Source organism: Thamnophis sirtalis, unplaced genomic scaffold (assembly GCF_051295495.1).
Source record: "Thamnophis sirtalis isolate CommonGarterSnake01/CBP01778 unplaced genomic scaffold, rThaSir2_p1.2 scaffold_9, whole genome shotgun sequence".
In the NCBI taxonomy this organism is placed as follows: domain Eukaryota; kingdom Metazoa; phylum Chordata; class Lepidosauria; order Squamata; family Natricidae; genus Thamnophis; species Thamnophis sirtalis.
In genome coordinates this window covers 45483216-45497295 of record NW_028261389.1, presented here as the reverse complement: position 1 = coordinate 45497295, position 14080 = coordinate 45483216, and the positions used below count along the sequence as shown (strand labels likewise).

General features: G+C 37.1%; 1 protein-coding gene across 1 annotated transcript in view; it reads left to right on the top strand.

Annotated features, from left to right (window-relative positions):
- TPH2 (tryptophan hydroxylase 2) overlaps positions 1-14080 on the top strand; it is an 86239-nt gene that overhangs the window by 25017 nt on the left and 47142 nt on the right. Inside the window, exon 8 of the mRNA XM_014057198.2 lies at positions 4323-4449. Coding sequence (XP_013912673.1) covers positions 4323-4449 — 127 coding nt within the window. The remainder of the gene's footprint in view (positions 1-4322; positions 4450-14080) is intronic.

The following is a 14080-nucleotide window of genomic DNA, read 5'->3' as shown; positions in this document are numbered from 1 at the left end:
CCTAAAACAGCCTCTACATTTCATCCCTAAAACCCTGGAAACCTGATCCTCCATTTAAAGCTCACTTTTGCAATATAAGCCTTAACATGCCATGCAAAATAGGAAGCAATCAGATACCACTGAATATTCTTTGTTTTCTTATTATTCTTTATTGAAAGACAATCCAAAATATGGGTCATTGATACTCTTTGAGCTTGATTGATTTGCTAGCACTGATAATGTTACCTAGTTGAGTAGTGAAACAACTACAAACATTTTTTTTCAGAAAAAATATTGACCTGCAATCTGCAACTCTTACACTGCAAAAACATATGGTCTTCACAACTCGACCAGGGTAAAGCAGTAGATGCAATTTATATAGAGTTCTGTGAAGCTTTTGATTCAGTGGTACACAACAAACTACTTCTAAAACTAAAATCTTATGGCAACTCTGGTTCCCTGCATAAGTGGATAGTTGCATTCCTATCAAACAGGCAACAAGTAGTCAAAATAGGAAACACCCTATCAAACCCTGCTATCTAATTCATACTTGACAAAATAACAAACAAACAAACAAACAAACAAGCAAGCAAGCAAGCAAGCAAGCAAGCAAGCAAGCAAGCAAGCAAGCAAGCTCAGAGAGCACCAAAGACCCCATAGTTCACTCCTCTGTTACAAATATTCTCTTCTCTTGGTAATAATCTAAATGGTGCTGCAATTCTAATACTTTTCCCCATGAGATTAAGTCCCATTGGTTCAATGAAACTGCTTCGGAGTAAACATTGCACTGGATTGCATTGGAAATGTATTTCTTACTTTATTATATCTTTCAGCTCTTGCTAGGATATATCATCTAAATGCTTTGTCATCCAAAGCAATTATCCTTTGTTGGTACTTATACAATAAAGTTTTTTTAATGAATTCATAAGAACATGAAACATCCAATTTGTCATGTACCATAACAGAATGGCAAAAAAATGACTAAGCACTAAATGGCTGCATTGGTGTCTCTTGAACTGCTTTGCTGCTATAGAGAGGCCATATCAATTTTTAAAAAAATATATTTTATAGAAAGTTCTAACAGTAAGAAGAACTGTTACAAACTCAAATAGAACCAAAAGGAGAGACAAAGGGAGAAGAAAAAAGAGAAAATGCTAAAAGTGCAGATCTAAAAAGTAAAAGGAAAAAAATATCCTCCTTTTTTCCCTTCCAGATCAATTTTTTTTCAGCAATAGATTTAGTTTAGTTTTTAGCCTTTAGGATTATTATGCTTCAGTAGTGCTGATTTGCGTATAGACCTTTGATAGTTTCCTGTTCTGACCCCCCTCGTCCTACACCAAAGCACGCCAAGACAAAGATACTGCAAGGATTTATTAACACGTAGACAGGACCTTGCCAGCAATCCAGCACAGACTAACCTTGGCAGCAATCCAGCCTGCCAAGCTAGCCACCAAAGTTCTCCAGCTTTAGGGAATACGTTGACTCCTGCAAAAGAGCGTGTGCACAATCATTCTTTTTATAGTCTTGAGAGGAGCCTAATTACCACCAGCTGAGTGCAATTATCTCCTGTAACTACGCAACTATTCCTTACGCCTATTAGCTCTTCATTGCCGGGCATCCAGGAACAACTCCCTTGGCTCCTCCCCACTGCTCCAATGCACGACGTCTGGATCACACTCCCTTGTCTCCTCCTCACTGGTCCAAGGCTCAGGCGCCTCCTGGTGGCCAACCAGCTTCTCTGCGCCCTGCTTGGAGTCGGAACCCTGTCCAGAGTCCTCCACATCCTCCAGAGCCGACTCATAGGGCCCCTCGCTGTCGGAGTCTGGTGGCAGCTCCAACGGCTCCTGCTGGGCCACAACAGTTTCCCATGGCAGTATTTATAGTGAGATAAATGATATAGAATTGAACTGCATGGCAAAGTTCTGGATTCTACAGCCAAATGATTTTTCAAAGAGAGACAATTGGGGACAATGACAAAGAAGACCATGATATAAATACCATACATATTTGACAAGATACACCAAGTCTAATTCTTGTAGCACAGGCCTATGTAGTGAATATTGAATTAAAGATACTGTTGCTTTTAAATTATAATAAAACTATGCTAATTCTGAAACAGATGTTATAGTACAGGATTATAGAGATATATATTTTTTCTCATGACAATGTCTTGATTTATGTGCACTTAAAATATGGTATTCCATATACTCAAAAGAATCTCTGTCTGCTCTTGGGTGACTAAAATGAAATAGCTGCTGGGGAATTAGTAAGCAGACACTTTCTGCTTATTAAGGAGTTAGTTGCATTAATTCATTTCTGAGTAATCTGGAAACAGACTAGACCAGGGGTAATCAACCTTGTTATACCTACCGCCCACTTTTGTATCTCTGTTAGTAGTAAAATTTTCTAACCGCCCACCAGTTCCACAGTAATGGTGATTTATAAAGTAGGGAAGTAACTTTACTTTATAAAATTTATAAATCAGAGTTACAGCAACCCCCTACTGCCCACCATGAAAGCTGGAATGCCCACTAGTGGGCGGTAGGGACCAGGTTGACTACCACTGGACTAGACCATCAACAATGATGGATCTGGCCACATCCAGAAATAAGTTGCATCGTTAGAAATGAGAGATGGGATCACATTCAGAAATAACAGGACCAAAATGCATTTAACAGAGCAAGCAAATAAAACTCTCACACTCAAACATAGTTTAATAGTAACTATGAAACCAGTGATGAAATGTTGCACTGAACAGTTGTAATTTAGGGCATTCTACTTCATTTCACTCTTATATACCTCAGGTTTCTGGACTTCCTGCTTAAAGTCATTTTAGCTTGGCTTTTTTACAGATGGCATTTCATTTTCAGGAGTAGGGTTTTGTTGTTGCTCTTTTACTTGGCAATGCGAGAACTGAAGCACTGCAAAACTCGTGAGGGTCCTGACTTCTGCAGCTCAGATCAATATTCTTCTCCTGAAAAGAAAACTTATCAGGAGGTCAAGTCTTGAAATCAATGAAGGCAATTCCATTTCTATTCAAGAGTGTTCATTCACACACTTTCTTTAGGAAAGGTGTGGTCCCAATATGTTGAACATGCTGACTGGGAATCCTAATTATAAGATACCCAGAGTCATGTATTCAATATAGGTGAATAAATAGAAATCAACCAACCTACTCACCCCCCCTCCACCTACATACTTCAAGAGGAAAGCTGATTTTTAAAGATTTTCTTCCTTCTTTATTATTTTTATAAATAATTCAAGATGGCAACCATACCTAGTACGCTTTCCTCCTCCTATTTTCCCCGCAACAGCAACCTTGTGAGGTGAGGTGGGCAGAGAGTGGCAGCCCAAAGTCACCAATTGGCTTTCACGGTTCGCGTAGGGTGGGACTAAAAGTCTGTCTCTTGGTTTATAGCTGGGTGCTTTAATCACTAGACCAAACTGGCTTTCTTAATGGAAGCCTTATTAGGGAAAAGAAAGGGATGTTGTAAAGCTAAACTAAATGTATGTACTTGAATCATGAGTTTAGATTGTGCTTATTTAGTAATGAGACAAGCTTATTCCCAAAAGTGGAGTCTTTTATAAAAAGCACAAGGTGGCAGTTCAGAACCAGAAATGAATGCTAAGTCTATAAGAACTAAACTTAATCATAAACCCCCATCACACTGGTTCTATATTGTAAAACAATGAAAAAGAAAACAAACCATTTGGAAAAACAGGCTTCTTAACTCCTCTATTTTCATACTCACAGGCAGTTTCTTAATTGTTCTGATCCTTACATACACATCTGTGGTGATCTAGTCAACAAAAACGGATAGGCTGGTATTGTCTTGACTGAGGGGAGGTTGTCAGAAATATAACGGGGAACTAAATATAATACTAAAAAATACTGATGACTGTAGAAATAAGCACATTGACACCAACATCCCCACAAACAAACACACATTTATAATACGAATACTATTTTTTGCTTATGCAAAGAGACAATGGGAGCTTTTTTAAAAGCTACGAACAGCAAGAAGAATTTTTTAAAAATTAAATAGAAGCATTTCTTTCCATGAAAAATGATTGGTATTTTATGTTTTTTAGACCCAGCCAGTTCATATTTTTGTCAAAAATTAAACAATATAAGGGAGTCAAGCAAAAATAAATAAATAAATATGCTGTTTTACTGCTGTAAATAAAAGATTCAAGCTTTGAAGCAACTTTTATGATAGTCCTCTTTCAATTTGGAAAAGGACATATTAACTTACTATTTGGGAATTGTTGCAGTGCTCTATGTGAGTTTATATCACAATAGTTTCAGACATGTACTAACATTGCATTTTTTTCTGTGGCAGGGATACATGCCATGAACTCCTGGGTCATGTCCCTCTGCTTGCTGACCCCAAATTTGCCCAGTTTTCTCAAGAGATTGGTTTGGCTTCTCTGGGAGCATCTGATGAAGATGTCCAAAAGCTTGCCACTGTAAGTCACCATCATTTGAAATGTGAGATTTCTTTCTTTGTTAAGAATCTGCCAGTTCTTCTAAATTTACTAAATATAGGGGTGGGAGAAAGCTAGTAATTTCCATCATTCCCAAATATTGGCTGTGTTCACACAATGCACTAAACCAATTGTTTTCACTAATTTCAGTATCATTTGATGAATGAATACTGAACATGGCCATGTGTTTATGAATCCAGCTAATGTTGGATTATTTAACAAGCTATGGTCAAGTAAGCTATTGCCCATTCCTCCTTGGCAATACAACCATGCTACCTTTAATGTATGGTCATTTCCCTCCCTCCCTTCCTCTCCAAGAAACCCTTCAGAAATGCCTTTACTTTCCAGATGTGATAGTCCCAGAATTTCTTGCCAGCTATTGTCCATACTCCTTAAGAACATAGGGAATTATAGGAATTGTGCATCCAATATATCTGAAATATACCTGATTGATAGAAAACTACTTTAGGATAAAGATTTGAATGGATGTAATTTCAGATCCATTGTACTGTATTTTTCCAAAAATATGCAGGAAATATGCATATTTTTATATTAGCCTATAGATAAAATGAAGATGAAAAATTAAGGCCTACAATAAGAAAGTACTGATTTCTGAAAGTATTGCAATATTGTAGGCAATTGCACACATTCCGTGGACAGGAATGAAATATAGTTCTCCCTGATGTACAAAAAGTAAAAATGAATTTACAGGAGTGAGAAAACTTTGTATCAGATGTAAATCCAAATTTCTCTGAATCCCAAGAAAATTTGGAGCTGGAGTAGAGAGATCTGAGAAACAGGTTTCACAATTTTTTTTCTGTTGAAAGTTATGTAAAGAAAAATTCTTAGGCTTTTTGCACTGTAAATTATGTTACCTAGTTTAAGAAATGCCCCCACCATATCAAATGTAAGTTTCTGGGTATGCATTAGCTTATTGAAGTTATGAAATTCAGATTAATTCTCTAGATTTTAATCATTTTGAGAAAACTAGTATCCAATGCATTATACAGTATGTATGTTTGGATCTATTATTAGTATAACCTGCAATGTCTCTTTCTAAATGTGCACTGTCATAGTGCTAGATTTGCTTCAATTTCTATTTTTATTGTATGGATTTAAAAAATCAATTATTTCAAAAATGATCTTTATATTAGCCTTCTAACATTGCTTCTTTTAAAGTACTACTTACAAATATTTCCAATTAAAACAATTGCTGTCAGATGCTAATTAACTTTTTTTTTCTCCAAGTTTCCTCCTCTTTTATTCTGAAACTGTTTTCAGTTCTCAGTCACTTATGTGTTAAAAACATAATTCTGTCTTTTATTGCTATTGATTGTGCTATTTTAAGCTAGTTCTGAAAAATGGAAATTAAACCATTGGTTCCTTTGTACAGGAATGAATTCAGATGCTTCTACAGAAGTAATCAGAAAAGTCAAGTTGGTGGGCATGGTGGTGGGTTCAAATCCCAATTCCCTTTTTTGTATGTCTTCTGTGTTGCATGTAGAAATACAGGCTTTGATTATGCCCAGGTAGGGAGGGTCAAATAATGAGTAGGATGAGGTCAAAACCCCATAGGTGCTTTTTCAAAAGGCAACTGGATTTTGTTTTTCTTTGAAAACGTTTTGCTTCTCATCCAAGAAGCTTCTTCAGTTCTGGCTGAATAATGGAGGATGGAAGGATTCATATTCCTTGAAGTCATCTACAGTAGTTGTTAGTACTCTTCTTGATAATTGTTGAGGCCACTTGGAGGTTTATCTATGCCCTTGGGGTCACCAATGCAAATGGGAGTGCAACCTTCTTGGAACTGTTGAAAGGACTGTATTGTAAACAGGAGATGGTGGTATCGTATTTCACCACCTCTGTTTCTCTTTGACCCACCATTGGTTTTAAAGAGGAATCAGAAGAGGTCATCTACATTAAAGTTGAACAGCTCTCACTCCACATAGGGGGTGGGATACGATGATGAGGTCAAAAGTTATGCTAGATTTCTGAGCACAGAGAAAGGGTGTGGCTCTGCTGAAGTGCACAAATCATGTTTATGGTATTGGTTTATGCACTGGATCTGCTCAGGAATATTGTGATAATTTTGTCAGTGGATTATATGTTTTAATCTTTAATTCAGGAAAACAGGCATGCACAGGATTTGATGCCTTCATTAAAATGAACAGAAAGGGAGCAGAGCTTGCATCATGGGATCCTGTAGATGCTGCTGCTAGGAATGAATACAGTGCTGTTTTTCATTAAAGAGTCAAATAGAATAATGTTTGATAAAGTATGTATGTATGTATGTATGTATGTGTGTGTGTGTGTGTGTGTATGTATGTATGTATGTATGTATGTATGTATGTATGTATGTATGTATAGCAGTATGTCAGGGCTTTATGAGGAACCACTACAAGAGGGGAATCCTCTTTTCATCTGTGAAAGAGCTACACAAACATATCAACACTGGAATTTTTTGAAAGATAATCATTTGTAAGACAAATGTGATTATCCTAACCAATAATTCTTGAACAATTAAAATTGGAAATCTATCAGTTACTATCCTGAAGAATTGAGAATATTGTCTTCAGTGAGCTAGCATCAATATAAGGAGTTTGGAAATAACTTCAAGATTTAAATTGGGAAGAATGCATCTGCCAGGAAGTCCAATATCATTTAGAGAATTTGAGTGAAAATTCTATAACTGAGAGCCAAGTTCCTAATGCTATACAGTACATGTTTTAATTTATATTCTCAAAGGTTACAGGTAGCTGAAAGAAGAAAGCAACACCTCACCCCCCCTACAACATTTCGGAGAAAACAAATGGCTACAGGTGCATAGCAAAGTTAACCAGAATAATAAACAGATACTTAGCATTTATATAGTGCTTTAAAGTGCATAAAACGTTTTGCAGATGTGGCCATTAATTTTTACACTAGACAATATAAGCATGCCAATTCTTAAGAAGGGCTGAAAAAATATTGATTTGTTTAAAGCAAGCAAATGCATCTATGATGGGTGAAGCATTTAAATGAGAATCTTTGTTAGCCTGTTCAGTTAACACCTTAAAATGTGGACCACCAAACAACTCCTCCATCTTCTCATTCATATTGGTGACATCAGTGAACTGGTAGTTGTCCATGACATAAAGTAGTTGTCTGCAGAAAAAAGTTTCACATATATGCAAAAGCTGGTATGCAGTCTGAAATCCTCCAATATCAAGGTTCGAATTCCTAGGCAGTACAATCTCAACCAAGAGCCAAAACAAATCTGGATCCATATGTTTCTTGATATTCCATACTTCCAGAATTTAATTTTAGCCTGTTTGATTCCATTCATCTCTTACAATCTATAGATTTTGGTTAGGACCTCTATCACATCTCCTCTTGGGCTGGGGTAAAGTTATAAAAATGGGTATAACTCTGCCATGGTAGTGAACTATTACCTCCCTCATTGAAACATTTATCACTCTTCAAGTCCAATGTTCTGTTGCCTCTTGGCAATTTGAAGAAGCAATAAGGGGCAAGAATCGAGCCCAAAGATGGCTGAATTCATACTATTGAGAAACCTATCCACTTTCTCAAATTCCACAGGTTCAAAATAATTCCAGATATCTCTACAAGTCCCTCAGTCATCTCATTCCATATTGCTACTGGACAGCAGATTGTGAAAAATACCAGTATGCAAAAACTATCTAGAATGATAAACCTACTCATCAAATATACTCATATCCAGTTACCTGCAAAGCAGGATATCTAGTCACTAATAAATCTCTCAGATAATCATTAACATGCCATTCATCACCACATCCATCTTTTCTTTTTTGTAATACCCCCCTCTTTTTTTTAGAGTGGCATCTGTTGCAGCACCCAAAACCTAGTCAGATGAATTTTCCAACAACCAGCCCATTCATCCTTGCCCAGTCAAGTGGAGCACAGTTCTAAATAAACATGTTGATGATTGTAGTATTTGTCATCTGATGAATAAGATGACTCACAGTCATAACTAAAAGAAAAATGTAGAAGGAAAAGACAGAATAGAGGCATTCTAAACTACAGATTGTGTCATGTTTGCAAGACATATTATTGCCATGTGAAATGCCAAGGACTGTGATCATATGCTGGGTTAACTCCACATTTTATCTTGTGTCCTTTTATTTCTGGAAGCAGCATTTTCTACTTTTCCCCTTAGCTAAACAGAGGATGGAGAACATGTCCCCCCTTTTGCTGAATATACATAATGCTACAAAAATATCATAAAAAATATTCCCTGCATGGCAAGTATTTATTACTTCTTTATTACTGCAATTTAATTTCATGCCTTCTATCTGAGTGCTTTTAAGATGGCCAACAGTATTGCCAGAATAGTTAGTTATAAATAAAATCAATGAACAGTAACATAGAGCTGAAAATAAAACACAATCAGTTGATAAATATGTGGGGAAGGGAAAGCTGAAGCTGTATAGTGGCTTATAGGTTTTAAACACTTGTGGGAGTAGTGAAAAAATTCCTTTGTGACTTTATAGATTAATTCTATATCAACATCTTGTAATGTTGATAATGTTGTAATGCTTCACCATTGGCATTTCTGATGGCTATGAAAAGAATAATTGTGCAGCTGTTCATTTGCTTAAACAGTTTGCAGATACGCAAGGGTGTCTTGCATTTTTGACTGCTTATGATCAAGGCTTTTGTTTTGTTTTGCTTTTTTGCTGCAGCTGTATACTTAGTTAAAAAAAGATAGCTTCATTGCTAAGAGCCAAAAACACCAGATATTCGCATGACTGCAAACTCTGTTCAGCCAAGCTGGCCCTACTGTTAGGCAGAATGAAGTTGCTCTCTAGGCAACAGATTCTGTGTCTCATGATTGGGCAGCAAATTGTCCTTTATATTTTTATACTAAATCAACTGTGCAGTCAAGGCTGGACCTCAGAACTGAAACCCCAGATGATGCGGTCCAGATGGTACCTCAATGATCTAGTGGCGGTAGAGAACAGATGATGGGAAACAGCAAAATGGTAACACATTAGCCAGGTTGATTTTGGTTGGTCTAGTATTCTTTCTTTCTTCTCATTTAAAACCTACCTGATAATGTAAGGCTAGTCTGACTTGTTCAGAGTCACAAATGCTTTTTTATTTTGTTTGGAAAATTGTGCTGTCCACTTTGATAGCAAATTAGTGTTCATTTCCATATGTTTATTGAATTAGTTGGATTGTAGTAACACAGAAGCAGTTGTAAAGTATGGAAGAGGGGAAATATTAGTTAAGGATACACCTTTGGGGCATTCAGTCCAAGGCATAAAGCAAAGGTTTGCAAAATCATATAGCACTCCCTAAAATAGCAAAGCTTTTAGAAGCTTTCTTCTAAAGTGTATTATAAAATCATGAATTTAAACCTTTCAGTAGGGGAAAATAGTCAGATGAATGACTTTATATGAAGGGTAATTCTAATTAAGATACGTTTTCCATTCTGGTCTCATCCTCTTTCCCACACCATGCCATTTAAAGACCAGGAACAGAATTTGGCACAGAAAACCTTGAACACCTCTGGTCTAAAATTAGTTGACTATATGATTGTTACTACTTTAAATACTCATGGGATTTTCTGCCTCAAATCCTGAAATAACTTAGTCAGCCTTCCACTTCACACTACAAGTGAGTTCAAGGATTTTTGCCTCAGAAAAATAGGAAGTGTAAAGATTGCATTCCCCCCTTTAAAATTAAGTATTCTATGTTAATAAAATCAAGTGCAGGTAGTCCTCAACTGTTAGTTTAATAATGGTTTTATATTATGATGGCCTTGGAAAATGTTATTTACAACTGGTACTCAAACCTACAAGAATCACACTATCCCTGTAGTCATGTGATCATAATTTAGATACTTGGCAATTTGCTTGCATTTACAACTTTTTGCACCATCTTGTGGTCATATGTTTGTAATTTTTTACTTTTTTTGCCAGTTTCCAGCAAAAAAAAAAAAAAGTCCATTGAGGAGCTGGAGTCTCTTAACAATTTGCTTAACGACTGTGATAAAATAGTTGTAAAATTGGTTCAATTCATGTGATGACTTGCTTTATGATTGCCTCATTTTCAATGGATTGTGATCACAATTGTATCATAAATCAAGCAGTACATGTATTGCTAACCCTCTGGCTTGTAGTCTTATTCAGGCATTCCTTTGCATAGTTTTCACTGAATTTAGGATTTATTTTGAGAAAATATTCATAACAAAGCTCTATTTGTTGGCATTCCTCTTAAGAACTCTTATGAGGAAATGGGACTTCACAATGAAGGAATTAATTTGCAGTTATAAAATAGAAAATAACTTTGTACATCAACTTTAGCTCCATTTATATTGCAGGACTCAGTGCAACATAACTCTAATCAAGATCCATATTAAAACAATGCCCAAGAGTTCAATGGAAGGCTTAGAAAAATCAAAATATCAGTTTGCTTTGTTTTGAATTTTCATCAGCTCTTTGTTAGAAGTTTTAAAAGCTCAAGCATGATTTTGTAACCCTTCAAAATGACCTAAATTAACACGGATCTTGAAAAGTTGTGTGTGTGTGTGTGTGTGTGTGTGTGTGTAGTCAACAAGAACTGCTTTTAATGAAATGAAAATGGTATTCAGTCTGAAAAAATATGCAGAAATGCAGGCAAAATGATTTGATTTTATGGCTGTTAAAATCTTTGGATAATATCCCTTCTCTCTCCCTCTCCCCCCCCCTCTCTCTCTCTATCTATCATCTATCTATCTATCTATCTATCTATCTATCTATCTATCTATCTATCTATCTATCTATCTATCTATCTATCTATCTATCTATCTATCTATTGTTAATTCCCAACAGATTAAATAGGGTGCTGTTTTCATTACATAAATTATGGAGATATGTAGAGAATAAAAACACTCAGATGCCGAAGTTTAGAAATGTATAATGTGCACATTTTGAGTGTTTTGGGGTGACTTTTTTTAAAAGGCTCATATAATGAGCATTAACCAGCATGTCAACTTTCAGGCACAAAAATGTAATTGATTTTGATAGTCAGGCTAATAAAAGAATAATGCGAGCCTGACAAAGCATTTTAATGCTCATTATATCTGCTATGTTCTGGGGAAAAAAACCATCATCATCATTAAGAAATTGCAGAATTTGCAGTCAAAGTCCTCGGCTCACATTAAATCACTCATACTGAGAATGTGTGATCTTCCAAAACAGGGAGAGAATGATGAGAAAAAGCAAGGGGAAAAGACTGCTTTTAGAAATAGCCTGGAAACGATGTAATCTTCAAGAGTAACAGATATAATTAAGAAAGTAAATCAGTCCCAAAGCATTTGCTTTAATTTGTATGTTTATCTAATTTTCTTTCTTAATGATACATATAGTCTATTGAAATTAGACTAAAAAGGAAGTCTATATGAGGGGAATACTGACCCTCTTAATGCAGCAGGAATGCGTTTTAGCTGTGAGCTGTTTTAAAAGTCTTCACTGATTAAAAGATGGTTTTCTGGAAAAAAATGTTTTAACCTACAGTTCAGATAGCCAACAAATGAAGTGTAAGATCACAAATTCTTTAAAATGCCATTTACTCCTGGATGACTTTGGGCTGGACAGTTTCTCAATATAATCTCTACACAGGATTACTGTTGTAAAGAAAAATTAGAGGAGTGAGTATTATGTATATTAGTAGTATTTTCTTCACCACAGATGCCCTTTAAATACCTTTAGTGGCCATGGACCCCCAAGACTGAACTCAAGATTTAAATCATAACATTTCTTCAAGCTTTGCAGATTCCCTGTGATGACATGGTAGTCCCCTGGAGTCTGTGGATCACATGTTGAGAACCACTGGTGCATACCGTTTTGAGTTTTTGGAGGAAAGGCAGTATATAATTTTAATCAAAAATAAAATAAACTGTTGGCAAAGCATACTATTGTCCCAATTCCAAAATTTGGAATTTGACAAATGTTAGTAAGCTCAGGGATGTGAGCAGGCGAGTTACTGATAGTGACCTCTGATTTTGAATGATACATTTATCCTTATCACAGACCTAGGGGAAAGTAGGAGAACATTGAAGTGTTTAAGCTGCAAATTCATAGGCAGTCTAAAAATGTGCTTAAGTAAAGAAGTTAATGACGCCTATGAGATGAGTTTCAAAGTTTATGTACCATTGTCAGAGGTGTAGTCACTGAATAGTAAGATAAAGATGTCCAGGAATTCAAAGCAAATTCACGGTTCCTTGATAGAGGCCATCTAAGCTGTTTCCTTCAGCCCTAGCTGAGCCTGCTAGGTTATGTACACTTTTACATGTATAAGCTGAGACCCTTCCAAATTTAGTCAAATTGGCTTGCAGCTAATGCTTTAGCTAATGGATTACACAGAGCTAATTTATTTTATTTTATTATTTTATTTATACGATTTATAGGCCGCCCAATCCCAGAGGACTCTGGGCGGCTTACAACGAGGAAAAAACCAAAACAGTAAAAAATGAAATGAAACAGGTTAAAATCAACACACATCCATTCGTTTTGATTGGGGCTGGACCTCAACAATGAGGTCAACAGCCCCAGGCCTACCGGAATAGCCAGATTTTAACAGCTTTTCTGAAGGCCATGCGAGTGGGTAAGGTTTGGATTTCTGGGGGTAGCTCATTCCAAAGGGTCGAAGCAGCCACAGAGAAGGCTCTCCTCTGGGGAGCCGCCAGCTGACATTGTCTGGCTGACGGCATCTGAAGGAGGCCCACCCTGTGGGATCTTACTGGCCATTGGAAGGAATGTGGCAGTAGGCGGTCTCGCAGGTATGCTGGCCCTAAGCCATGTAGGGCTTTAAAGGTAATGACCAACACCTTGAATTGCGTCCGGAGACCAATAGCCAGTACACCTCGTGGAAGATAGGTGTACCCAATATCGCTCGCGCGGCTGCATTCTGGACTAGTTGCAGTCTCCGAACACTTTTCAAGGGTAGCCCCATGTAGAGCGCATTGCAGTAATCCAGCCTTGAGGTGACTAGGGCGTGAGTACACGATCCAAGTAGGGCCACAATTGATGCACCAGCCAAACCTGGGCAAAGGCCCCCCTGGTCACAGCCGACAAGTGGTGTTCCAGTGTCAGCTGTGAATCCAGGAGGACCCCCAAATTGCGGGCCCTCTCTGAGGGGTGTAAGTTTTCACCCCCCAGGATCAAGGATGGACTGTCTGGATTGTCCTTCGGGGGCAACATCCACAGTCCCTCAGTCTTGTCGTGACTGAGTACGAGTTTGTTTACCCCCATCCAGATCCTAACAGCTTCCAGGCTAATGGTCCATGTAGTTCAGGTTTGTCTCCCCTAGCTTTCTCCAATTTGGGAAACCTCAAAAAACATGATTGTTATTTCTTGGAGTTAAAGCTCCCTCATCAAGCATAATTCCACAAGAAAATTTCTGTAGCAATAGCCAGTTTTTCCATGCTCTATCTAAAATTACTAGGGGTTGGAACTAATGCTTTTCACATGCAAAGCACACAAAGGTACAGCTCATTCTGTAATGACTAAATGTGAATGATTGAAAGCTTATAAAATCAGAACACACAAGGCCAAGGAAGTAGTGCACCTCTTTGTGTATATTCTCTTTCTCTTGAGTAATGTGGCTAAAA